The sequence below is a fragment of the Marmota flaviventris genome, chromosome 8, assembly GCF_047511675.1.
Source record: "Marmota flaviventris isolate mMarFla1 chromosome 8, mMarFla1.hap1, whole genome shotgun sequence".
Lineage (NCBI taxonomy): Eukaryota > Metazoa > Chordata > Mammalia > Rodentia > Sciuridae > Marmota > Marmota flaviventris.
In genome coordinates, this window is record NC_092505.1 from 51,252,153 (window position 1) to 51,278,124 (window position 25,972).

The 25,972-nt window shown below is 32.8% G+C and overlaps 1 protein-coding gene across 3 annotated transcripts in view; it reads right to left on the bottom strand.

The window, feature by feature from the left end:
• The window catches only part of Acap2 (ArfGAP with coiled-coil, ankyrin repeat and PH domains 2), a 130,761-nt gene that overhangs the window by 20,214 nt on the left and 84,575 nt on the right, over positions 1 to 25,972 (bottom strand). For 2 of the 3 annotated variants that reach the window (XM_071615204.1, XM_071615203.1), the window contains 10 exons: positions 25,280 to 25,392; positions 20,451 to 20,471; positions 17,366 to 17,417; positions 15,799 to 15,899; positions 15,087 to 15,192; positions 8,765 to 8,973; positions 8,313 to 8,382; positions 3,226 to 3,317; positions 1,747 to 1,931; positions 763 to 855 (listed from right to left, as the gene is read on the bottom strand). In XM_071615204.1, coding sequence (XP_071471305.1) covers positions 763 to 855; positions 1,747 to 1,931; positions 3,226 to 3,317; positions 8,313 to 8,382; positions 8,765 to 8,973; positions 15,087 to 15,192; positions 15,799 to 15,899; positions 17,366 to 17,417; positions 20,451 to 20,471; positions 25,280 to 25,392 — 1,042 coding nt within the window. The remainder of the gene's footprint in view (positions 1 to 762; positions 856 to 1,746; positions 1,932 to 3,225; positions 3,318 to 8,312; positions 8,383 to 8,764; positions 8,974 to 15,086; positions 15,193 to 15,798; positions 15,900 to 17,365; positions 17,418 to 20,450; positions 20,472 to 25,279; positions 25,393 to 25,972) is intronic. The other variant, XM_027936116.3, reaches the window with a different exon arrangement.

Sequence of the window (25,972 nt, forward strand, 5' to 3'; positions counted from 1 at the left end):
TACCACAATGTGAAGATTGTGACATAAGAAACCATTAATCTATCACAATGAGCTTATGGCAGATTTTCACATAAATTCTTATTTCCTATAGACTAATCATTGAACATTCAACCTTCTCTCATAAAAACATCAACTGGTATGCTAGGCTTTTGTGGTCTTGTGGGAACCCAACAGATAGGCTAATTACTCTGTTAACCTTGGCTACATTTTCAATAAGCATGGATTCAGGAAGCAGCAAGAATCCCTAAAGAATTTCAACACTAGATAAATCTCATTTCATTTCTAGATAATCCAGTACCATCACAATTTGCACTATAATCAGTTCAAATCATATGAAGAATGCTTTCTCTCCTGAGAATTCCACAAGATCAAAATCACTGAACTCACAGGAGAGAGAATAAAGACAGAAGAAAGCATTGGTCAGAGGAAAAACTTAATGGAGAAGTCATTGCTGATCTCCTTCATCTGTTAAGAAAAGATAGCCAGGGGGAAAGATAAAGATACACAGTGCTTGTGGGTTAAAAATTTTCCTTAGCAATTGGGAAGGCATTCTGAGAATACATCATGAGACCTGGAAGACTATACCACTCAGAGAGAATTTTCAAATATGAAGAGAAATAGTTGCTTTCTTGTTTAACAGTTTTATTCCTCACTTACTACCTTCTGAATGACTAACCACTTCTTTATAAACTATTTAATCAAGAGGAGGCACTTACCAAATGCAAACTAGACCAATTAACACCAAATTCCATCAAAACTCACCAGGCTCATATAAACTACTGGCTGACACCATGGAGGGCAGAGATTCTCTCCCATCATCAGAGCTCTGCTGGATCCCACTGTCATTACTTTTGACTGTTTTAAAGAAAAATCAGCTAGTGATTAAAGTTCACATCATTTAGATAGCAAACTCCCGCAACCAACAAGGTTTTAAAATGAGCTCTTACATGTCAACATGAACTCAGTCACCACTAGTAAAATACATTTAGTACAATTTTAATCCATCTGAACACTTAGCTTATTGTAATATAAGTCAATCACAAAGCCTGAAAATAAACTTATTTTCAGAGTTTTGACATCTCATTCCCCATAAATTGTTAGGAGTAGTAAAGAGCTTAATTTATTGCATGACTAAAAGTAATGTGTAATTCTGAGACAATGGGTAACATCTAGAGAAATGGCCACACCGCACAATGACCACTGCACAGACTTGGAATGCTCCCCAAGAGCAGTACTTACTACTACGCAGTTTTGAAGAAGTATCAAAGTAGGAGAAGAGTGAATCTAGCTCATCAGGACAGAACAGAGACTCCCGCCTGGCCTCGTCGCTATTTACAGCAACCACTGGGGACATGCAAGTTAGCAAAGCACAAAGCAGGCCATAAGAAGGGAAAAGGGCAGGAGAACACGTTACTGGGAAAAATTTAGGAGGAAAAAATAGGAAGGAAATCAGGTAGTTAATCAGATACTTAGGGCTTTTGGCATGATAGATTTATAATTCCCCTCTCCCCTTGTATTTTAAGCAGTTTTATTCCTTAGAATATACACATTACCTAGAAATGTGAATTATCTTGGCATTATTTAAATTTAACTGTTTGAAAGACATAGAAATCCAGTTTTTCCTTTGAATATGTAGGGAAAAAAATAGGTTTAAAGCATTTAAGATACCTACAATGACTATTAATTCAGAGATCACTGACTTCACTCAAGAAAATTTTTATATTCACAACAAGGGAGTTGTAATACCTGAACTTTGGGTAGATGCTCTGACTTGGTCAGCAGGCCCAAGTTTAGAAATGCTCAGCCTCTTTTCTTCACAACCTTTGGAGACAATCTTTTTTTCCTGCTCAGGAGGTGATGATGATATAGAATATTTATCCACAAATTTCCTTTCCACATACTTTGCTCTGATATATGCCTCTTTCTCCTGTCTGGTATACATAAAAATGTCATGATCCCTTAGCATAGCTAAGTATTTTCAATGAATGAAATATTAATAAAAACTGAACCTGTGACATTATATAGCATGTTTCCCTTCCAAATATTTAATGAACTGACTTCATAGTCAAATGAAAAATAATAACCTAACTGAAAAATCGGAAGTATTAATGTTACATTGTTTTATTTTCTTAATATTGTGTACATTTATTTCTATATATGCACTCATTCTATTTGCAGAATAAAAAAATTAGGAAAACTATAGAAATTTATTTCATTTTTACTGACATACTCAACTATCACTACTATTGATGGTCATAATTTAAAAAAAATAACTACTTTAAAACAATTTAGCAATCCTAATTTATAGGGGAAAAAGATGTCACAATTTAAACTTCTGATTTATGATACAATCATAAAATAGCAAATCTATTCTACAGTTTTTCTTACACATGTCCTTCTAAAATGCTTTCGTTTTTGGTTGAAATAGGATATTTCAAGGCTTAAACTAACTCAGTCATGCTTTAGCGAATATTAAGATTCTGATTTAATTGACAGTGACTTAGAGAGCTAAAAATCTCAAAATAGGATTATGGCAAATAAAATTTTAATGCCAAAATAAAGAATCCTAATAACTAAAAACAGCATCAACAACAAAAATTATGTGCCTTAACACACTGACTTCTGGCTACTGTTTCAATAGTGTCCTTACATAGGATTGGAAGAGTAATTTCACACACACCAGAGCTGCCTTTTTTCATTTTTGATTTCTCAATGTCATAATACCATGAATTAAGTATGTGGTTAACAAACATTTGTGGAACCAAGTCAAACAATGTAAAAGTATTCATTGTAGGTAGTAGAATCTTGGTCATTGGAGATTTCTTTTCAAATGCCTGCCACTTACAAGACTTTGGACACTTTAATAGCTAAAAGCTTTTACATTTTTACATCAAAATTTCATTTTTTATACCTTTATTTTTTTATTTTTATGTGGTACTGAGGATCGAAGCCAGGGCCTCACATCTGCTAGGGGAATGCTCTAACACTGAAACACAACCCCAGCCCTCGATATTTCATTTTTAAGAGTCTTTCTCATCAAAGGACTACAGTTGATTATCTGCTTAATAAAATATACAATATACCCAAAACAGAGATAGTCACATTTGAACTGTCACAATTACTTTTAACATTCTGTCTTGATGTTAAATGTGGACTATAGTGAAATAAAATCATAGCTATATTACTGATTTGGGGGGCAGAACATTGAGAGAACTGAAACAATACCTTTGTCCTGGTTGTGGTTTCTTTATTCCCATTTTTTCCACATTAGCTTCATAAACACGATTTATAACATCATTCCCCAATTCACACATAAGCTGTTTAGCAGGAAAACAAATGAGCAAACTATAAATTAAAAGTCCTTAAAGCAATCAATCATTCATTCAACAAAATTTACAGTTAAAAATAAACTGAGGAGTGAGAATATTATTACTTTGCCATTGTTCATCAGAATACCTTCCCTAGGACATTAGCACTCTTACTAAATTCTAACCACACACACATGCGCGCACACACATACCTGTCTATCTATCTATCTACATATCACAACTACTGTGTCTATATGTCCATAGTAGGGCAAGAAGTGTAACAACAAGCCTTACCTATACAGTTAGCTATAGTTAGCACTAGCCAGTCTTAGTACAATAATTTAAGATTAAGTATCTAGTCTTTTCAGTTTTCTCCTTCCACTTCCTAGAAACAGACAAATCCATCAAAGGTACAGCTTTATTGAAATTACTTTTGGACTTTTCCCTCTCCTTGGTTCTACTTCCAAATAATGATTGGTTCCTTGGTGTATGTTCCAAAATCTCTTAGATTTTCCTTTGTATCTGCACATTCACCTTTTTAATTCAGTTTGAGCTTTCCTCACCTCACTAACAAATCATATCTGTGGCCTCTCGGTGAATCATACTGCATCTAGTTGTGCCCGATTCCAGGCTTGATCATCAGGCCAAACATGCTTACTATGCCAAGATACAGATCATGCAAATGCTTTTCTGAAAAATCACATCTGGGTAAGAGAGATATTGCATACACATTAGGATGACACAATCAGTGATTGCAGAGAACAAAGTCAAGATGTTGGGACATGTGAGTTGGTGAAAGAGGGGAAAGGCCTGGGATGAGACAGGAAGAAGATAAAAATATGATCTAGACCCAAGAATGGGAGCAAAGCCTGATAAAGGCACCCTCAGCAAGGAAGCACTAAGCAGACAGGAAAAAAAAAAAAAAACAACTTATCCTTTCTTTCCTGTTCCATACTCATGAGCCCTTTCAGAATCTTTTTTTCTTTTGGGGGCGGGGGGGTGGGTACTGGGAATTGAACTCAGGGTCACTTGACCACTGAGCCACATCCCCAGCCCTATTTAGTATTTTATTTAGAGACAGAGTCTCACTGAGTTGCTTAGTGCCTCACCATTGCTGAGGCTGGCTTTGAACTTGAGATCCTCCTGCCTTAGCCTCCCGAGCCGCTGGGATTACAGGCATGCACCACCATGCCGGGCCCCTTTCAGAATCTTTTTATTCTGTGATGTCCTTCTTCTGTCATGACATCCTCTCCTTGCTTCTATTACTTCTCCCTTTATCTCAATTTCTCTCCCCTAGGCTGGGAATGTGGCTTAGTGGTAGAGCATTTGCATGGCATAGGTAATGCCCTGGGTTCAATCCCTAGTACCACTAAAAAGGGAGAGAGGGAAACCAATTTCTCTCCTCTGACTCCATAAGCCCTGCTATCCTTTACAAAATTTAAATGTGCTTTTCCTTCTTTGAGCAATTATTACTTCTAGTTTGGGGGGATTTTGTGTTTGTCTGTTTCCAGTGCTGGGGACTGAACCCAGGGCTTTGTGCATATTAGGCAAGCACTCCACCACAAAGCTACATCCCCAGTCTGTGATGGATGATTTTGTCATAGGAATGAAGAATAATAAAGAATGCATTATAAATGATATTTTTATATTATTGACCTAGAGCACATTTTTCATTTTAAAAATAAAGGTACTATTATATGTTAGCCTTTAAAAAAAATCCATGCTAGGACTGTAAGATAATAAATATATCATTGGATGAGAACTAGCAGAATAGAAATCAACCCTATTTACAAAAATTTAATGTAAGGCAAAGGAGAAATAGCAAAATGATAAGAAAATATTGTTCAGTAACTGATGTTAAAAAAGTTGGGTAAGATCTCACTCCAGTAAGATTGGCAGCCACTATGAAGTCAAACAACAACAAGTGCTGGAGAGGATGTGGGGAAAAGGGTACTCTTGTACATTGCTGGTGGGACTGCAAACTGGTGCGGCCAATCTGGAAAGCAGTATGGAGATTCCTGGGAAAGCTGGGAATGGAACCACCATTTGACCCAGCTATTGCCCTTCTTGGACTTTTCCCTGAAGACCTTAAAAGAGCGTACTACAGGGATACTGCTACATCGATGTTCATAGCAGCACAATTCACAATTGCTAGACTGTGGAACCAACCCAGATGCCCTTCAATAGATGAATGGATAAAAAAAATGTGGCATTTATACACCATGGAGTATTACGCAGCACTAAAAAATGACAAAATCATAGAATTTGCAGGGAAATGGATGGCACTAGAGCAGATTATGCTTAGTGAAGCTAGCCAATCCCTAAAAAACAAATACCAAATGTCTTCATTGATATAATGAGAGCAACTAAGAACAGAGCAGGGAGGAAGAGCAGGAAGAAAAGATTAACATTAAACAGATAGATGAGGTGGGATGGAAAGGGAGAGAAAAGGGAAATTGCATGGTAATGGAGGGAGACCCTCATTGTTATACAAAATTACATATAAGAGGTTGTGAGGGGAATGGGAAAATAAACAAGGAGAGATATGAATTACAGTGGATGGGGTAGAGAGAGAAGATGGGAGGGGAGGGAGGGGGGATGGTAGAGGATAGGAAAGGTAGCAGAATACAACAGTTACTAATAGGGCATTATGTAAAAATGTGGATGTGTAACCGATGTGATTCTGCAATCTGTATTTGGGGTAAAATTGGGAGTTCATAACCAACTTGAATCTAATGTATGAAATATGATATGTCAAGAGCTGTATAATGTTTTTAACAACCAATAAAAAAAAATTAAAAAAAGAAAAAATAAATAAAAAAATAAAAAATAAAATAAAATAAAAAAATAAATAAAAAAAAGTTGGGTAAGAATTTGGAACACATTTCATACTATCCACTAAAGAAATTCACACATACACTATAATTAAAGTTTATAAAATATCCTCATAAAAATAAGTTAATGTCACCAAATTCTATTTTTAAAAAAGAAATTATAGGAATTCTTATTTTTCAAAATTTTAGATTTATATGCTATTATTCTATCATTTTCTTTAGCAATTTTAAGATACTACAAAAGGATGCAATAAAAGACAAAGACTATTTGGCAAGGTGATTACCATTTTGGGTACTTTTTCTTCCTTTTGCTTGTTATTTCAAAGCTTATCTTTAATATGTGTGTTTTGGGGTTACTTGTTTTGTTTGTTTGTGGTACTGGGGATCTAATGCAGGGGCACTCTACCACTAAGCTACATACATCCTGAGCCCTTTTTATTCTTTGAGACACAGTCTAACTAATTTGTTGAGGATCTTGCTAAGTTGCTCAGGCTAGTCTCCAACTTAAAATCTTCCTGTCCCAGCCTCCTAAGTGGCTGGGATTACAGGCATGTGCCATTGCGCTTAGCACATATTATTTCAATTAAACAATAATTAAAGGCTTACAAGCCTTATCTAAGTTGCAACCAATTAATTGTTCCTTTCTCCTCTGTATATTTGCCTAGGAAAAGATTTCTATGTCTACCCTATAATTCTAGAATAAAGAAATAACAAATCAAATGTAATCTCAGTATGGTGGCATGCTGATCCCTTTAGTAATACCATCTGACTTTTATTTCTTCCCCAGGAATCCTTTTAATATTCTATTTACTGTCCTACTTACAGTCTTTTAAATTTAAATTTTACTTACCTGAATCTCTATAACTTGTCTCATTTGTCTAGGGGAAAATTTCATTTTCTTCTAGAAGGGCCAGACTCATATTTAACCCTCTAATACTAATAATGCTTTCATTTAAAAAATTGGACTAAATGGCAGGTGCTTGTATCTGTCATCTAACATCTTTATTTATATTTGCATTCTTTCCCCAAAAATGACTTTAAGTTTTGCAACAGTAGGGAACCCATCTTCTAATAGATTTCTATCCCTCCATTATGGATGGCACAATATCTGGTGAATTCATTGAAAAAAGAAGCCAATAATCAGACAGTAAAGTTTTAAACAACTCAAAATTGAAGTAGACTATTTTCTTTTTAATTTATATGTAATTACTCTAATTTGCTCAAAAAGTTTCAGCCATATTTTAACATATCAGATGGATGTGTTTCACACAATTTTTCTTAAATTTTCTAAATTGATTCCACTGAATTTTTATCACACACAAAGTAAATGTAGAAATAAGATTTCTGCCCCTCACCCTTCACTTTCTTGTCCTTTGAATTCGTAACAATTCATAGAATCTAACTAAATAGGGCTCTACTTTACAAACCAATGTATCATTTTTATTTACATGTTTACATAATAATTTCACAAAGTAAATTTCTTACTTTACATAACTGACAGATTTACCAGGTTTTCAATGGATAAACACATTAAAAACAAAATTCTGAGACAGAAAAAAATGTATACTCCAATCTTTAATCTATTTTCAACAATAAGGTAATTTAGACATGGAAATTAAAGAGTATATACTATTAACTGCTAGGAATTTTGTAATCTTATCTGAAACCCAGTAGTAATCTAAATTACTGTGACATTTTCATAGATATGAACCTTAGAAACACAGACACAAAAAAGAATGTCTTGGTTTGATGACTCCTACACTAATAAATAGAATAATTCACTGTGGATTTTATCTATTATATTTTAATAGGAATTTGATTATAAAAGGTTAAAATTGTGGCACACAAAAAAAGACCGCATTATTAATATAAAACTATCAAATCTTGCATATTTATGAAATTTATTAAAGTATTTTTTTGAAAAACCATAAAAATATAGAAACACTGGTTTTGTAAGAGTAAACTGACTAAAGATTTAAGAGTTCTACATACACTTAACAATTTCAAAAATTTAATATAAAAACACCAGATTTTCCAAAATAACCTCATATGTAGTGTAGTACAAGTTAGTTCATTCATAACAACAGTAACTCATAGATTTTTAAACCAAGATTCTGAAATCATCACTTTTATGTGAAAATAAATATTTTCACGCAAATATTCATTTTACCTTTAAAAGTTCAGGCTCCCAGGTATCTAAAGTTAAAGATCGTACTTTTGAAAAATGAACCCCAAGACTCCTATATTAGGGGAAAAAAAAAAAGACTGCATTATTAATGTAAAACTATCAAGTCTCTACTCACATATTTATGAAAACACTTTTTCTCTTTTCGAATTGCAAAACCCCTAACTACAGTCTTCAAAACACATGCAAACAGGGATTGATCTCCTGGTTAGTAATGAATGGTGAACTAAAGTCCTCAAAAGCACTTCACACAAACCAGAATTTTATCTGCTTTACAGATAAATGGTACAAAAATACAAACCAGTAGTGAATTAGAGAAATGGAAAAAATCTTCTCACAAATGGAACACAATTAACTTTTTTTTTTCTTTTCTTTTTTTTTTTTTTTTACAATGTGTTCATCCAAAAGAAGTCTCTCACTCTGGACAGACAACCCACCGATGAATTCCAGAGCACTCGATACACAAGGTGATGCCCAAGTTGATGCTGGCCCACCGTGGATCTGCCAGACCACAGTCGCAACAGCTGGCATTTCCAGGGATACACTGGACCCGCTGCAGTGCACTTTCTCCTTTCAATAATTTCTCTTTTGACTCATTTCCAGAATCTAGGCTTCCTGTTGATGGAGATGATTTCTTATCCAGCTTCTACAAGAATTAAGAATTATTTGTTTTTTAATTAAAAAGAAAAAAGATGGCACCATTATGTTGCATGCTATATGCTCCAAACAAAAGCTTCCAGTCCCTAAGTTTTAAAGGTCTATGCTGGATATAAGCCAAGCACTCTTCTAGGCCCCAGAGACTGAGGGGTGAAAAGATACACGCTCCTCTATCAATGGACTTTCAATCTAGTGAGGAAGAACAGAAACATTTAAAATCATATATGATGACGGACACAATAAACATATGTACAAGGCATGAAAGCAAAAAAAAAGGGGAGCACTAAATTAACATGCAGGATACAAGACAAAGACTACTAAACAAAGACATAAGACTACTAAAACGCAAGATAAAATATTATGTTACGCCACACTCTTCCAAGGTATTCAATTAACTATAAGCAAATTAATCACTACAGTGAATAATTAGACAATGTATGTTCTTATATAGTTAAGTACTGAAGAACAGATTGATCACATAATTATGATTACAAAGTGACTCAAATTTAAAAAATGATTAAAATTTTCAAGAGATATTATGTGAACCAGGTTGCTAAGCAAAAAGTTACCTTGTTAAGTGCACAGCAAAACTGACACCAAAATATAATAGTATTTAATAAGCAATTTTTTATATAAGTAAAAAAAAAATGACCATACACAAAGATGGGGTTCACAGGTTCTAAGCAATTAAAGATAGGGTCTATACAAAAGGTTTCCCGATTTAAAAACAGTCAACATTAACAAAACAATATGTTAGTACAGGAATGACAAAACCCCTAACTACAGCCTTCAAAACATGCAAATTTGGTTCTTATTTTGTCCTTCCTGAAACTCAGTTCCATAGCCATTTGGAAGGGCTGAACAAGGTAAGTGTAGAGATATTGTATTTCAGAGATGACTGAGCTGCATGAGTCAATCAGCATGGGACAATCTACGTAACAGCACAACTCTGGGTAAGCAGGATGTCTGCACAGGGAGGCAATCCTGCAAGGAAGATAGGACCTGACAAGGACGAGGATGGTATCTAAGGCATATCACCTTACTGAGGTGTCAGAACCTGAGAAGGGTAAAAGAGCATCAGAGCAGGGCTGAGAGGATACGTCTAGGGGCAGATGGCAGCTGAGAGAATATTGCTTATGCACCAGGGGATTAACCAAATTGCATACATAGAAATAAACATAAATGGGAGCCATATTTCTCACTGCTAAGAAAAGCACTATTTATTTGGAAAAGGAGAAAGCTAGAACAAATCCTGTTATAGTAAATGAGAACTGGAGGTACCAATAGACACCCTAATGGTTTTCAATATAAATAAAGAAACCTAGATGTAAATGTAGGTATATGCACACAAATTCTTGGCTTCTAAATATCATTCTCCACCAAAAAGAACTATATTTTTGCAATCAATTTCAGGCTGGTGCAGAGAAAGTATGAGAAGATGAGCTTGGAGCATTTTGTCATGCTAGGAAGAAGTACTCAATGAGCAACAGAGACAAATCAAAAGAATACAGAAGACTCCAGGGCTGGGGTTGTGGCTCAGTGGTAGAGCACTCACCTAGCACATGCGAGGCCCTGGGTTAGATCCTCAGCACCACACATAAATAAGTAAATTAAATAAAGATATTGTGTCCAACTATAACCAAAAAATAAATATCTTTAAAAAGAATACAGAAGACTTCAAATTTGGGTCAATATGGGCAAAATAAGTAATGATAGTAATGAATAATATCACATTGAATAAAACAGGAATACATACTAAAATAATTAAATTTTGACATAAATTAAAGCTGAATAAAGAAATATTTATAATCTTGAAGTTCCTCCCCAACAAAATATGTATTATCTATCAAAGTTAAAAAGAATGATCTTAGACTAAAGAAGCCTAGTAAGATAATACCTTTATCAAAGTTGACCTTACCAGTAATGAGACAAATCAAAATCATGTGGGCTATGGCTGTAGCTCAGTGGCAGAGTGCTTGCCTAGCATGCATGAGGCAGCGAGTTCGATCCTCAGCACCACATAAAAATAAACAAATAAAATAAAGGCATTCTGTCCCTCTATAATTTTTTTAAAATCATGTGCCATTTGAAAGGATACAGTAAGAACATAGTAGTTTTTCACCCAGTACTAAAAAAGAGAGTGAGTGAGAGACGAGAGAGAGGAGGAGGAGGAAGAGGAGGAGGAGGAGGAAAGAGGAAGTTCAAGTTAACACTGAAGAACTTTTCTTGTAGTATGGGGATTAAACCCAGGGGCACTTTACTGCTTAGTTACATCCGCAAATCTGTTTGAGACAGAATCTCACTAAGTGGCTCAGGCTATACTTGGATTTGGACTCCTCCTGCCTCAGCCTTCCCAGTTCCTGGGATTATAGGCTTGTGCCACCATGCCTGGCACACAGTATCATTTATATAATGTACCTGCTTAAGTTGCATAACCTCACAAGTAAAAATCAGATAAATCTAAATGAAACATTCTACAAAATAACTAGTCTGTAATTTTCAAAACTAAAAGGTCAAGAAGGTCAAATTGGGGTCTAGGGTTGTAGTTCAGTGAAGAGTGTTGCCTAGCATGTGTGAGGAACTGGGTTCAATTCTCAGCACCACATATAAATAAATAAAATAAAGTCCATCGACAACTAAAAAATATTAAAAAAAAAAAAAAAAAAAAAGAAGGAGATCAAATTGGGCTGGGAATGAAGCTCAATGGTAGAATACTTGCCTACCATGTGTTACACCATGGGTTCAACACCAGTACTGAAAAAGAGAGTGAGTGAGAGACAGACAGAGAGAGGAGGAGGAGGAGGAAGGGGAAGGAGGAAGTTCAAGTTAACACTGAAGAACTTTTCCTGACTAAAGAAGGGGTCTAAGAGACATGACAACTAAAACTACTGAGTTTCTGCAGTGAATCTTTTCGCTATAAAGAACATTATTGGGACAACTGTTTAAATCTGAATGATATTTGAGAATTAAATAGAAATAATGTATCAAGGCTCATGTCTTAACTTGGATAGCTATACCATGATTATGCAGGAGATATCTTGGGTTGTGAGAGTACTCATTAAAGTTATGAAGAGTGATGAGGCATCATGTTGGCAACCTATTCTCAAGGGATTGAGAAGGGAAAGGTTATCTGTAGTGTACTAAGAACTTGTATGTAAATTTGAGATTATTTCAAAGTTTTAAAATATAGCTGGACGTAGAGGCACATTTCAGCAACTTAGGAGGCTAAGGCAGGAGGATCCCAAGTTAAAGGCCAGACTCAGCAACTTAGAAAGACCCTGTCTCAAAATAAAAAATAAAACAAGGGCTGGGGATGTAGCTCAGTGGTTGAGTGCCCCTTGGTTCAATAGCCAGTATCACTCAGATAGATAGATAGATAGATAGATAGATAGATCGATCGATCTGTTTTATCAGAACATGTCTGATAATATTCTGAGAAGTCTGAAAAATATTATAAGCAATAATCATACAGGAAAAGGATGTCAGTCTTATAATGCAGAAATCTTGTTGGTTCCTTTCCTAATTTTTGTCTATATGCTAATGTTTTTTATACCACATTAGAGAAGCTAAGTACCGTAATACAGCATAACTGGGCAAGCCACCTCAAAGAATATAGCACTGAACGTGATGTCCACCCATGAAAGTTGAAGGGATGATTGTTTAAGAAACAGATCTCAGGGTCCCCTACCTAATCCTATGCCATTAATGGACTACCCTCTATACATAAACACAAATGACCAAAAGCTTAGTCATAGGAGTAAAACAGTCTCCAAACGGAGTTCACCTGAAAGATGAAAGGTAGGGAACTAGTATATATTTACATACTGAATGTTGAGATACCCAATCCCTTACCTCTATGTGGGAGATCTGGGAATTTTCTATGGAAAACCATACCAGGCAAAAAGACTCCAAAGATCCTGACTATGATTGTTGCTTAACAAACATTTTACACTTAGGACATGCTTTCAGTCAACAAAGTGCTATCTATCTATGTGTTCAGAAGTTCTAAGAAATATGCAGTCCTAACTTATCATCATGAGCAAATTACCACAGTCAAGGAAAACATCCAACACAATGGTTCTCTATCTTGGCTGCTCATGGAAATCACCTTGGAAGCTTTTCAAAATATTGATGCCTGAGTCCCATTTCATTAAATTGTTCTGGGATATACCAAAGCACTGAAAAATTTTTAAAGCTCCCCAAGTTATTCACAGTGTACAGTGAAGGCTAACAACTACAGCTTTAACACTGCATCCATATCTAAAGAACAGGTCTATTTTTAAAAACATTCAGTGAACAAATAAGAACTCTTGGAAATTAAATATATGCTAGGAGCATGGAAATATTCAACAGGTTAATAAGATTAATTGAGATTTCCCAGAAAAATGAAACAAAGAAAGCACACACACACACACACACACACACACACACACACACACTACAACAAAATCACAATACCAGCCCATAAATTCCAGAGAGAGAAAACAGAGAAATTGAAGAGGAAAAATGCAAAATATCAGTAATAAGAAAAGCTCTACAAAAATAAAAACATAAAAAAATAAATAAAACAAAAAACTCTAATGGCAACACTGGGAACTTTTTTTATTTTTTCTCTTTTTTTTTTTTCCTTTAACAAAACAAACAAAAATACAATGCTATTATTTTCAACCTAAAAATTCCATACCCAAACTATCAAACAAACCTGAAGACAGAATAAAGACATTATCATGCATGCATAGAGTCACAAGTGCCTCACTTTCAGGAAATACTTGAGAAAGTATGAAGTTTTTCTTAAGTCAAAAAAGAGAAAGAAATGGAATATGGAAGAAAAAAAAAAAAAAAGACAACAGAAATGGTTGTATAAGAAAATCCCAGACTAACAGGTATGCTGCAAGGCTTAAGGGGCATTCATCCAAACTAAAGAAGTATGATTCAGGTGACAGACTAAATCTCATACTGAGGGTGAACTTCACCAACAAGTCTCTGCTATATTCCCATCAGTTGTATCCTACCATGGCCAGGTGAACTAGGCTATTGAAATTCCTACTCTGTCTTAACGTTTAGATCAAGTGAATTCCCCCATTTCCTGCTCGGGAAGATATCTGCTTTGATCTACTCTTGGGAGTCACAAATTGATTATAATGAGCTCTGAAATATAACTTGGAGAGTACTCCCTCCCTTTCCCTAACCATATTTCTAACGGTTGTCTATCACCACCTCTATGCCTGTGTCCTGCCAGATGACCCAATGGCAATGAGTTCATTTTTCAAGATTTACTCGTGCGTGGCCTTGCCCAAAAGAGTTTGCAGATTCTTTGGGAAACTGAAGCCAGAGTATAGCCCACAACTGTATATTCAGTTTATCTTTCCCAAAGAGCCTTCAACAAAGAGACAATGATTCATTTTCCTTTTATGCTTTTACTCAGTTTTAACCTTAAAAACCTTTCGTGATAATTATTATATTTTATTATTAATTAAAATTGTAAAATATTTTGGGGAAAAACCAAGATATTAGAATGCCTTATTCCAACCTGGAACATATATTCAAATATTAAAACAAAGATATATTCAAATATCAAAATAAAATGATACATAAAATCAAGAGAAATAAAAGATGGATGGTGGAAGGAGACCTTCATTGTTACACAAAATACATGAATGAAGATTTGAGAAAAAAAAAAAGAATAGTGTTACCCTAGATTAATTAGGTAGAGAGAAGTGATGGGAGGGGAGGGAAGGGGTTGGGGAGATAGAAAGGATAGTAGAATGAAACAGACATTATTATTACTGTGTGTATATATGTGAATGCATGACCACTGTGATTCTGCAACCTGTATACTCAGAAAAATAAGATATTATATTCCATCTGATTGAAATGAATGATATGTCAGGGTCATTGTACTGTCATGTGTAACTAATTAAAACAAAAATAAATAAATAAAAGAGTGATAATGAAAAAAGAGAAATAAAAGACATTGAATCTAGATTTTTAAAAAATTACTTAAATTACATAAAATCATCCTCCATAAAAAAGGATGTTATAATTAATATAAAGGTGAAACTAAAATGTAAAGCTTTTAGACAAAATAACACTTCTACTAACCTCTGATTCATCACCCTTTTCTCTATAAGCAGTTGCAATACTGGTCTGAACAGCCTTAATCCATGCCTGGCGCAGCTTTTCAGAATCTGCCTGGAGCATACAACTCCTTAAAGAAAATAAAATATTGTTTTTTCAGACACTAAATTAACCAAAAAAAAGAAAAGGAAAAACAAAGGAAACATATAGCTTTACTTTTTGTCCACTTCGCTATTTAATAATTTATCTAGCAAAAAATAATTTCTGTTGAAAGGTTTTATTTTATATATCTTTAGGACTAAGTACCTTTAAAAGAATTCAAAGTACCAATGAAATGAATTATCTCTTGAAAACAAATCATTCATCACTGCACATTAAATCAAAGTAAATAAACTTCTAAATTTAGCATAATCTTAACACTCATTTTTTAAATTGGAGACAGTATGAAATGATGGTTGATATGTGATTGTATCTTATTATCATAACAGCTGAAAATTTTTTATTATGGGCACATAAATAATCTTTACAGATTTCAAGGAATATGAAATAAAGGGAGAGTTACATAAGTATCTGCTTGTAATATCTGTAATCATTAATTATTGACACTTATTTTTAAAACTTATTTTTTTTATTCAACACACTCATGAATCAAACACAAATTTCTCTATTCTGGAAAGTTTTTTAAGACCTACTACAGAAAATAAAAGCAATTTTGAAATCCTACAGAACAACTTACTTTGTTGGAGAGACTACCTCAAAGCAGAACCGTCTTTCTATGTCTTCACAATGCTTTACTGTGCAAAGCCTGAGATCTTCAACTACTACCGTGGGGTTATCCTACAATAAGGAAACAAAACTTACACATTTATCCACTTAGTTTTTAAATAATACTACCACCAACAATTAAAATATTAATTAGAGTAAATGATCTAATTGTAAAGATTTATATTTATCTTAACTGTTGATACAGATGAGGTTATTGACACAGATAAAAATAATGGAAGTAATTCTGTCCTATTAATTATTTTATCTGCCTCCCCAAATTATCATAGATTAAGTGAAGCAGTATATATAAAGAGATTGGTCCAATGCTTGACACTTAGTAGATACTTAATAAATGTTCTTCCATTTTTATTCATATCCATTATTCTCTTAGTCTCCACTCATATATTACTTTTATAGCTTTTTTTAAAGCTTCTTTCCCAAAAAAAGAGAAGCCTTTAACGACTCATGTTTTAGACAGCTCAAAGGTAAGACATTTATAAATCCTTCTTAAACTATCTAAGAAAATGAGAAATATTTTATCACTTCCTAGTGTTTAATAAATAACACAAAATCAAGTTTATCAGAGTAGAAGAAACCATGAACTAGCTAAAGAATTTATAAAATACTAACCTGTTACTATAGAACATAGCAAGTAAAATTTCACGTGTCATCTCAAGACTACAGTATATATTTGAAATTTACAGTTTACAGAATAACATTCATAAAAACTAACTAGATGAAAATCAAGTCATTAATTAACAAATAGTTTCAATAATTGTTAATATTCTCAAATCTTAAGTAATCTCAGAATGCCTTTCTAAAAGTAAAAATACTTCACCCTTAAAACAAGGTTCAGAAAAACAAACATACAAATACAGTGTTAATAGATTGAAGGGTTTCTATTTAAATTACTTGGAGCTTGCATTTTAATTAATGTTATTTTTAACCTTTCAAGATTATCACCATTGGCCCTAAGATGATATTTCTTAAAAGACACATTCTCGCCAGGCACAGCAGCGCACACCAGTAATCCCAGTGGCTCAAGAGGCTGAGGCAGGAAGATCACAAATTCAATTCCAGTCTCAACAATTTATCAATGACCTCAGCTACTTAGTGAGACCCTAATTTAAAATAAAAAATAAAAAAGTGGGATGTAGCTCAGTGATTAAGCATCCCTAGGTTCAATCCCCAGTACCAAAAAAAAAAAAAAGACACATTCTCCTTCAGTCTCAAAACAGTGCCATGCAATGGTGGTGGTATTTCCATCATACAACTAGACAAAGACATAAGGAAATGAAAGTAACAATCCTAGGTAGGGCACAGAAAAATCCATCTCAAAACTAGAAATTAAGAATTCAAAATTCAAAGTCACTCTGCTTTTAAGGATCAAATGTTATAGTTTCCACACCAGAGTCTTCTTATACATGCCCAAACATAAAACTAATACACAATAATTTTATACATAGGTATTTATGGATTTCAGTGCTCACCAAAACAAACTGATAAAGAATTTTAAAAAATTGAGGACTACCACCCACCTTAAACTTTTTCTGGTAAACCAGTTGATTATTCTGTATTGAAAACCAGCGTCTAAATAAAGACAAAATAGATTAAGTTTTCATAAACAGGATTTACTTCTGGTTTTGGTAGAAATGAAATATTGGGAAAGCACTGGAAATCAGTTTATAATAATTACATTTTGAGAAATGCACTGTTTTGCTTAATATAAACCAATAGCAAAATGTAATAACTACTGAAGATATAAAACAAGCATCTTAAAACCACAGATTAGGAAAGTAAAATTGCTATATTTTGATTTATTTTATGTCATAAATTTATATTTTAACAAAAGCTGTTATTGTTTATAATATCACCAAATAATAAATGTTTTAAAGTATAAATTAACAGTTTTTTGAGGTTCTCCAAAAATAACTGAATCTTCCCCCCAAATAATTATATTCTTTATAATGTTAAAATGAACTTATAATACAAATATAAATATCCACTTATATACATTAAAACATTACAATAAATGCTGCTTTATTGTCAACCTTTCAGGAGATAATTCAGCAAGTGTTAATTTGATAAGCAAAAACAGAAAACTAATCCTTTTCAACCAGTATCAAACAGGAGATAATCACCAATTAACATGGTCTTACTTTCATATAAAATACTTCAAAGCAAAACAATCAAAGTTATTACTACAAACAATTCACCCAGCTATTTATATGGTTCTGCTTATTATTGTAAATTATCAGGAAAGCAACTTAATTGCAATTTTCTTTAGAAGAAAAAGCTAAGCTTTGTATGCCATACTTACTAATTCTAATTTATTAAAACAACAAAAAGACCTAAAGACTTATTAAAAAAAAAAAATCACAGCCAAAAGCCATTCACAAAAGGAAGCAAAACTTCTCATTAAGCATGAAAGGTAAAACACTAATAAAACTTGAGTCATTATTTTAAAGTTAGTTTCATGTGAGATGATTTTTATCATAACATTAGTTATTAATCTATTAGCAGATAGAGATTCTACCTTTTCGTTGGTACTAATACAAAGCACTAGAAAATTATCTTTAGATATCTAGAATTTCTGTTTTTAAAAATTTAGTTACTTCTCCAAAGCTGAGAAAATTATTAGGAGATGCTTTTTCATTTTTAGGACTTTTACTAGATAGATCATTAGGTTTTCTCACCATTTAAAAAGGTATAACCTTTTAATTATTAAAATAGACAGATTTGTTAAATAAGCATCTAGACAAAACAATGTGGGTTGCCTCTAGATCCAAATCATCAAGAGGCAGTCTAGAAAAGGAAGAACTTCTGGGTGCCTTGGTTTGGGGACAGATAGCTGGTTAGAAATGTTAAAAGAAACACCTACACACACAGAATGGTGCAGCCCTGCCACACGGGATGACATGCAATGGAAACCATCTCTAACACTGATGGAAGAGCTCTCTGCAAAAATCATTTGAAAGAGGTGGATAAGCTATATTTTTTAAAAAATCTTGTTTTGTATCATAATGATTCTATTATATAATTTGATAAAAACTACATTGTTTCATTAACCAATGGAAAAACACTCATATAAACCATGTAAACTTTTCATGCTTCTGAGGTCTTCAAAAAATAAATGTCTTTTCACCTACTGCATCTTAGGATAACAAGATACTACATAAAAACTTGTATTTTTTGTCAGAGGCCATTCCCAATTATTAATTCTATGGACCCTATATACTTTTGAATTCCTGTTTCCCTACCATTCATCTGCTTCTAGATGTCAGTCTCACATCATCAGGTTTTATACACTCAGTAAAGACAAAATAAATTCATCTGAATTTGACAGCTCCTAAGGATAAAAAGGCATGTAGTATATCCTAGGTTGAAAAAAAAATTAATTAAAAAGATCTGAACACCTGTGACACTATCTCACCTAAATGCCAATACAAATAAAAAGAGCTAACTATATACTCATCTAAAATTGACCAAACTTTTAATCAGATAAGTAAATTTTTTTTTATTATTCTGACAGAATAATCCTAGTTGCTTTTAATATTTCTCAGAAAAATAAATATGAGACAAACAGTTCATGATCTATGGAATATAAAAAAAATACTTAATAATTTAAGAAACTTGAAAGTATTTCTAAAAATAATTAAATCCAGAAGAGAGAAACTTTGGAAAGCTTTGTGCTAACAATATTACACAGTATTCTACAAAGTTAAAAAACTGAGCACAAAGCCAAACAAAATATAAGACAGTGTGTAAAACAAAAAATTGTTCATTAAAATAAAACAATAAGATACCATTTATATCTGTCTCAAATTGAGTATAAATAGATCAAAATACTAAAATTTATTAAAATTTAAATATTAAATTTTACATATCAATGAAAGCTTCCAGATGACAAAATATGGGCAATAAATATATATACATATATATTTATATACACATATATAAATATATCTTTTACCATGTTTGATGCAGAACCACACTTGAAATAAAAACATGGATAAAAGTTAAACTTCTGAATCTGTAGAAGCTTTATTACTAAAAACTATACAAATGATGGGTTCATGTGCATATTCATATAGGTGGCAAACAAGTAAACAATTAATAAAATAAAAGCTTAAATACATATGCACCTTTATTTTAAATTCAATTTGTTTTTTCACAGAGAGAAAAATGTGGAAAACAAAGAAAACCTAGGGACTGACAATGTATTCTTTCAACATAATACGGTTGTTACCAAAGGGATTAATTCTAATTACTACACAGGTTTTTGAAGAGTTTGCTGGTTTATTTCATATTTACATATACATGATTGTGTGTATATACATATGACCTAAATGTATTCATGTTACTCAATCTGCAACTTTGGGTAATTATAAACACATCAAATGTTCTTTTACAGATTAAAACAAATTGAGGATATGGGCAATTAAAAGGTATAATTCCATTTCTCAAATAAAATGCTTATATTTTCTTCCCAATTTAAAATATAGAGAGACTTTTTATCCATTGCAAGTAATCCTACTGAAATGCAGGTTAATGATGAGCTTTCTCGTGCCAAAGAAGAAACTGGAGTAAGATGAGGGTAAAGGGAAGGAAGCCATTTGGTACCTGATATGATCGGGCTTTTTCCTGTCATGTGAAAAAATGGGGCAGGATTAAAACATAAGGGAAAGGTGGTAAAAGAATGAAAACGCAAATGTGCAAAATAAGCAAAGGACTAGCATGATACGAAAATAAAGCAAGAATTAAAGGAACAAGCTTAAGCTTATAACCTAACAAAACAGTCAAAAGTATCTACTGCATTTTATTATGAACACAAGCATTTGTAGAATTAATTCCAACTCTTAGGAATCTGAAATGCTAATATTTTAGAAATATTCAAAAACTTGCTTCAAAGTATTACCTTACAAAAAGTTCTGGTAGGACTTAGTATACTTCTTTATTGTTATTTTCTGACTCTATGATCATGACTATAAAATACAGATAGTATTGCCACATCTTATTAAGATGCTCCTAAAAATTAAGGGAAATGATCACTGGAGATACTTCTAAATAAACCTAGGACAAACTGAAACTTTTCATAAGAAAAGTGGAGTCACTAATGAAGAATTTCAAAGATCACAGAGATTACTCAAAAAAGCCTCCCACCTGCCCAGACTCATTTTCATCAAATGACAGCAGAGATTCTCTAAGGCCACGTATTAAGTATGATTCCTCTTTAATTGATGTATATTTATATTTATTTTAAAACAAAAAGGCAATAAAAACAAAACATATCTATACCAGCAGTGCATAGAACACTTTGCTTTTAAAAACTTTTATGTTCTTAGGTGTATTTTCTAGTTCAAAAGACTTCAGCTTCTTTATTAATCTTCACAAGTTATTACTAAATAAATTATGCTGACATTTACTTATTTTCCATATTCTCATCTTTCCTATTTATTATGAAGAGCACAAGAAAAACATAAGCTCTAGCAGTCCACTAGGCTAAGCCTGAAGTGAATCTGCCATATTGAAAAAAGTAACTTGATGAGGAAAAATAATTGTAGCCGACTTCACAAGTGTTCAGAAAATATATACAGTTGTCCCTTGGTATCTGTGGGGGATTAATTCCAGGATTCTCTCAGATATCAAATTCTGTGATGCTTGGGTTCTATACATAACCTACACATCTCCCTAAGTACATATATAAAGACACACACACACACACATTTAATTTTCTTTTTATTTATTTTTTAGTTTTCGGTGGACACAACATCTTTATTTTTATGTGGTGCTGAGGATTGAACCCAGCATCCCACGCATGCCAGGAGAGCGCATTACTGCTTGAGCCACATCCCCAGCCCTAATTTTCCTTTTAAGAGACAGAATCTCACTATATTGACCAGGCTGGTTTCAAACTCCTAGGCTAAGCAATCCTCCACCTCAGCCTCTTGAGTAGCTGGGATGACATCCATGCCACTTTGCCTGGCTCTCCCAGCCACCTCTATATAGCTTAAAATATATAATATAATGTAAACGCGATATAAATAGTTGTTAGACTGTATTGTTTAAGAAATAATGACAAGAAAAAAAAGTTTGTATATGTACAGTGTAAACTTAATTTTTTTCCCAAATACTCACATACTTGTGAGTGTGTGTGTGTGTGTGTGTGTGTGTGTATTTTGGTACTGGGGATTTAACACAAGAGTGCTCAGTTATCAAGCAACAGCCCTAGACCTTTTTTATAGTTTATTTAGAGACAGGGCCTCGCTAAATTGCTGAGACTGGCTTTGAACTTGTGATCCTCCTGTGGCAGCCTCCCAAGATCCTGGGATTACAGGCATGGACCCCCACACTCAGCTCCAAATAGTTTTGATCCACAGTTGGTTGAATTCATGGATGTGAATGCACAGATATGTAGGGCCAACTTTATTATGGAGGTGTATAATTTGGAGACATCAGAAATTAGAAATCTAAAAACCAATCATTTCAGCAATCCATATATGATCTAAAATTTTTAATTCCTATGCAATTTGAGTCACATCAAACAAAATAAATCAATGTTAAATTTCATATAATAGAATATTTCTTTCAAAAAAGATGTAATTTATGAAGGATAGATAAGGTTTTAAAACTCTTCAGGAATATCTACATACCATGATTCCATAAAATTATTATATGTTTGGTACCTTACAGAAACTAAAAAAAAAAATTCCCTGAAACTAATTAAACAATCCTTAACAGAAAAAAAAAAAAAAAACTGAAGCAGTGAGTAGAAAAGGCTTTATATCTGAATAGTTAGATTCTTAGACATTTTTAAAATTAAGGCATAAATATCACAAGTACATAGTCTTACTCAGAGGCCAACAGAATATAATAAATCAAGCTGAATGGAGAACTAATTAGAGAAGGACGGCAGACTCTAAGCCAAACATGAAAAAGGAAAAATTATTTGTAAGTATTTCCTGAGACTGGACTTTTTGGTAAATCTCATTGAAGAAATTTAGATACATTCTAAATTTGTAATATTAAAAAGCAGAAGGAAATTCTAAATAACATTTAATAGATTGTTCTTCTCTCTTCTTTCTTTCATAGAATTCCTTATTGTTATGATTTAGATATGATTTGTCCCCCCAGAGGTTTATGTGCTAGAAACCTGGTCCCCAGTATGGCAGTATTGAGGCGAGGTGGCACATGCCTGTAATCCCAAAGACTCAGAAGGCTGAGGAAGGAAGATCACAAATTTCCAGGCCAGCATTTGCAGCTTAGCAAGACCCTATCTCAAATTAAAAAATAAAAAAGGACTAGAGATGTAGCTCAGTGTTGTAAAACAAACCTGGGTTCAATCTCCAGTACCAAAAAATGAAAAAAAGTTTGGACCCAGTGTTAGGTAATGAGGTCACTGGGAAAAGAATTGATGCTGGTCTCTTGGACTAAGTCAATTCCCAGGAAAGTGGGCTGTTATAAAAGAGAAGACTGGATCATTCCTACTCTCTGGCTTCATCTCATCATAGGATCTGGGCACACTCCTGCCACTGTGATACCATCCATCATGAGCTCCTCACCAGAGGCCACCCAACTTTACAACATGAGCCTCCAAAACTGTGAGCTAAATAAATCTTTCTCAACCATTTCTTTAAAGGTCCATTTCTTTATTGAAAATTTGGATGTTAAATTATAATCTATAATTTTAATCAATAACTATCACTACACATAAATGGTACCTCTTCTAAAAAGCAGCCTAATTTCCAAAGGCAATGTCTTTTTCCACTTTGCAAATTGTAGGCAACATGTCTACAATTGAGGATTTAACAGTTACTATTCAATTTTATTTGTATTTTAATATCCATGTCAATTAATAAAATTCATTAAAAAAAATGAAAAAGTCCACACTTAAACCAAAATTAATTTTCTTCTACTGCCCTAAATGGCAATGCAATTTTCCCCTAACACTTAATGTACTTGCAGTCTGAGACCATTTCTCATTGAAATATTCCATGGAAGTTCATTTCTTTTCTTAACATGATACTATATTTCTATGTATTTACTGTAATTTCATTCTGTCAAACTTCAAGGAGGTTGTTTTGAAGTCTGAAAGTTAAAATCAATTCTAACATTATATATTAAAATCATGTTGGTGGAATAATCTTTATTACTTAAAGATTCACCAATCACATTATTTTTTTAAATTTCCTAGTCTAGCTAAAGAAATTTTCCATTAAAAATTCAAAATATTATTAATTTTTAGAGCTTGGAAAACATAATTTAAGTCTTCATTTTTACTTTATAAAAATTAGAAACATTTCTAACCAAATAACTTTAGTTAGACCTCCTATATTCATGTATTATTTTAAAGAGGTTTACTATTGAATATAATAATTACTTTCCACTTTATATTTAATCTTATATAAAGAAAATTATTCCAAATAAAACCAAGTAACACTTAAGAATTGGGAAATATCAAATGCTCAATAAATCACTGACATCTGAAAAGAACTGATGAATTTTTTTATATAACCTCAACCCTAAGAAATAAAAATAAGTGCACTAGGACAATAAAACATTACACGTTTCTATTTAAATTAGCAAAACTGTATACTAAATTATACTTAGCAAGGAAAGTCTATTTATTTTGTTAATGCCCATTTAAAAAAAAAAAAAAAAAAAACAAAACCAACCTTCTCTATCACTACATGAATTCATACCTTGTTTGAGTAATAAAATATGTACATTTCAACCAAGAATATAATAGTAAATCAATTATCCAGAATCTGAACACTAGTCAAAATTATTGCAAAATTTTCTGACTACATTTTGTTGGGAGTAAGGTGGATATCCTTGAGTAAAAGATCACTGATATTCAGAAGAATGATTCTAAGTCAAGCAATCTTTTGCTGCTTTAAGGTCTAAAATTATTTTGCTTTGTTTTATATATATAGAAAAAAAGTAGTTTCTTATACATTCATTCTGGGTTCAATGGGTACAATGCCCAGTACAAAAAATAATAATAATCAAATAAATAAAATTCCTCGGGCAACACTAAGTAAAAATTTATACAAACATCAGAGAGAGGAGGAACCAAAAGAAAAAAAGCTCTCACCTGTTCTATTCATCAATTATATTCAATACATAATTTGTACTGCAATCTATTTTGTTAACAAATATTGGAGGTAGCGCACATTCAAAATTTATTGTGATGATCTAGTCACTATAGACTAAGCATTATAAATACTCTCCTTGCTTCCTCCTTTAAGACTTGCTTGAATTTTAGAATTAAGAATTAACCTTTTCATTTTTCACCTGCTTCTGCGAGCCTTCTTTTTTCAATGAACACTGAAACTATGAACTATGGAATTTACAGACTTAGAATTATAAAGAAAGAGTTGCCAGATCACAAAGAAAGTCAGAAAACTGCAAATATGGAAGGAGCAAGACAAGCATTTCAAGTATATTACCTGTTCCAAGTTTTGAAGGCGTTGCTGGCTCGTTTGAACAGGTATCCTTCCATAACAATGCCATTTGCAGCATCTACGTTGTATTCTAACTTGGAATCATCACTGGAGAAATCCTAGACGAAATAACACATAAAAGTTCATGTGATTTATGTTATACAGAAAAATAAATGTATCCTAGGGAAAAAGTTCAAAAGGGGGGAAAACTAGTTTCTATTAAAAACTGTTATGACAATATTGATAAGAAATGGGTAGGGGAAACTAAATGCTTAATAATTGAGGAATGCTTCAACATATTAAAATATTTCAATTCAATTGACTGATGTGTAATGATGGTGTAAAAACAGATGATTATATAGAATATACAGTAAAAGTGAAAACAATATAAATTGTATTGAAAGTAAAAATAATAAGCATACAAACAGACAAAGCCAACAACTAAATATTACACTGGATGTTATGTTTAAAACTGCTTTCATTTTATCCCAGTATTTTATAGTGATATGTGTTAATTTTTAAAAGAACTATGGATATATTTAAATGTGATTATTTAAATCTACCACTATTTTCTAAATATATTGCTACCATGGCAGTTTTTTTAATCTAATAGGAGTAATAACTCTACTATTTAGGAAGTTCAGAAATAAAAGAATTATGAAATTTTTTTCCTAAAATAATATTTGATTTTGCAAAGAA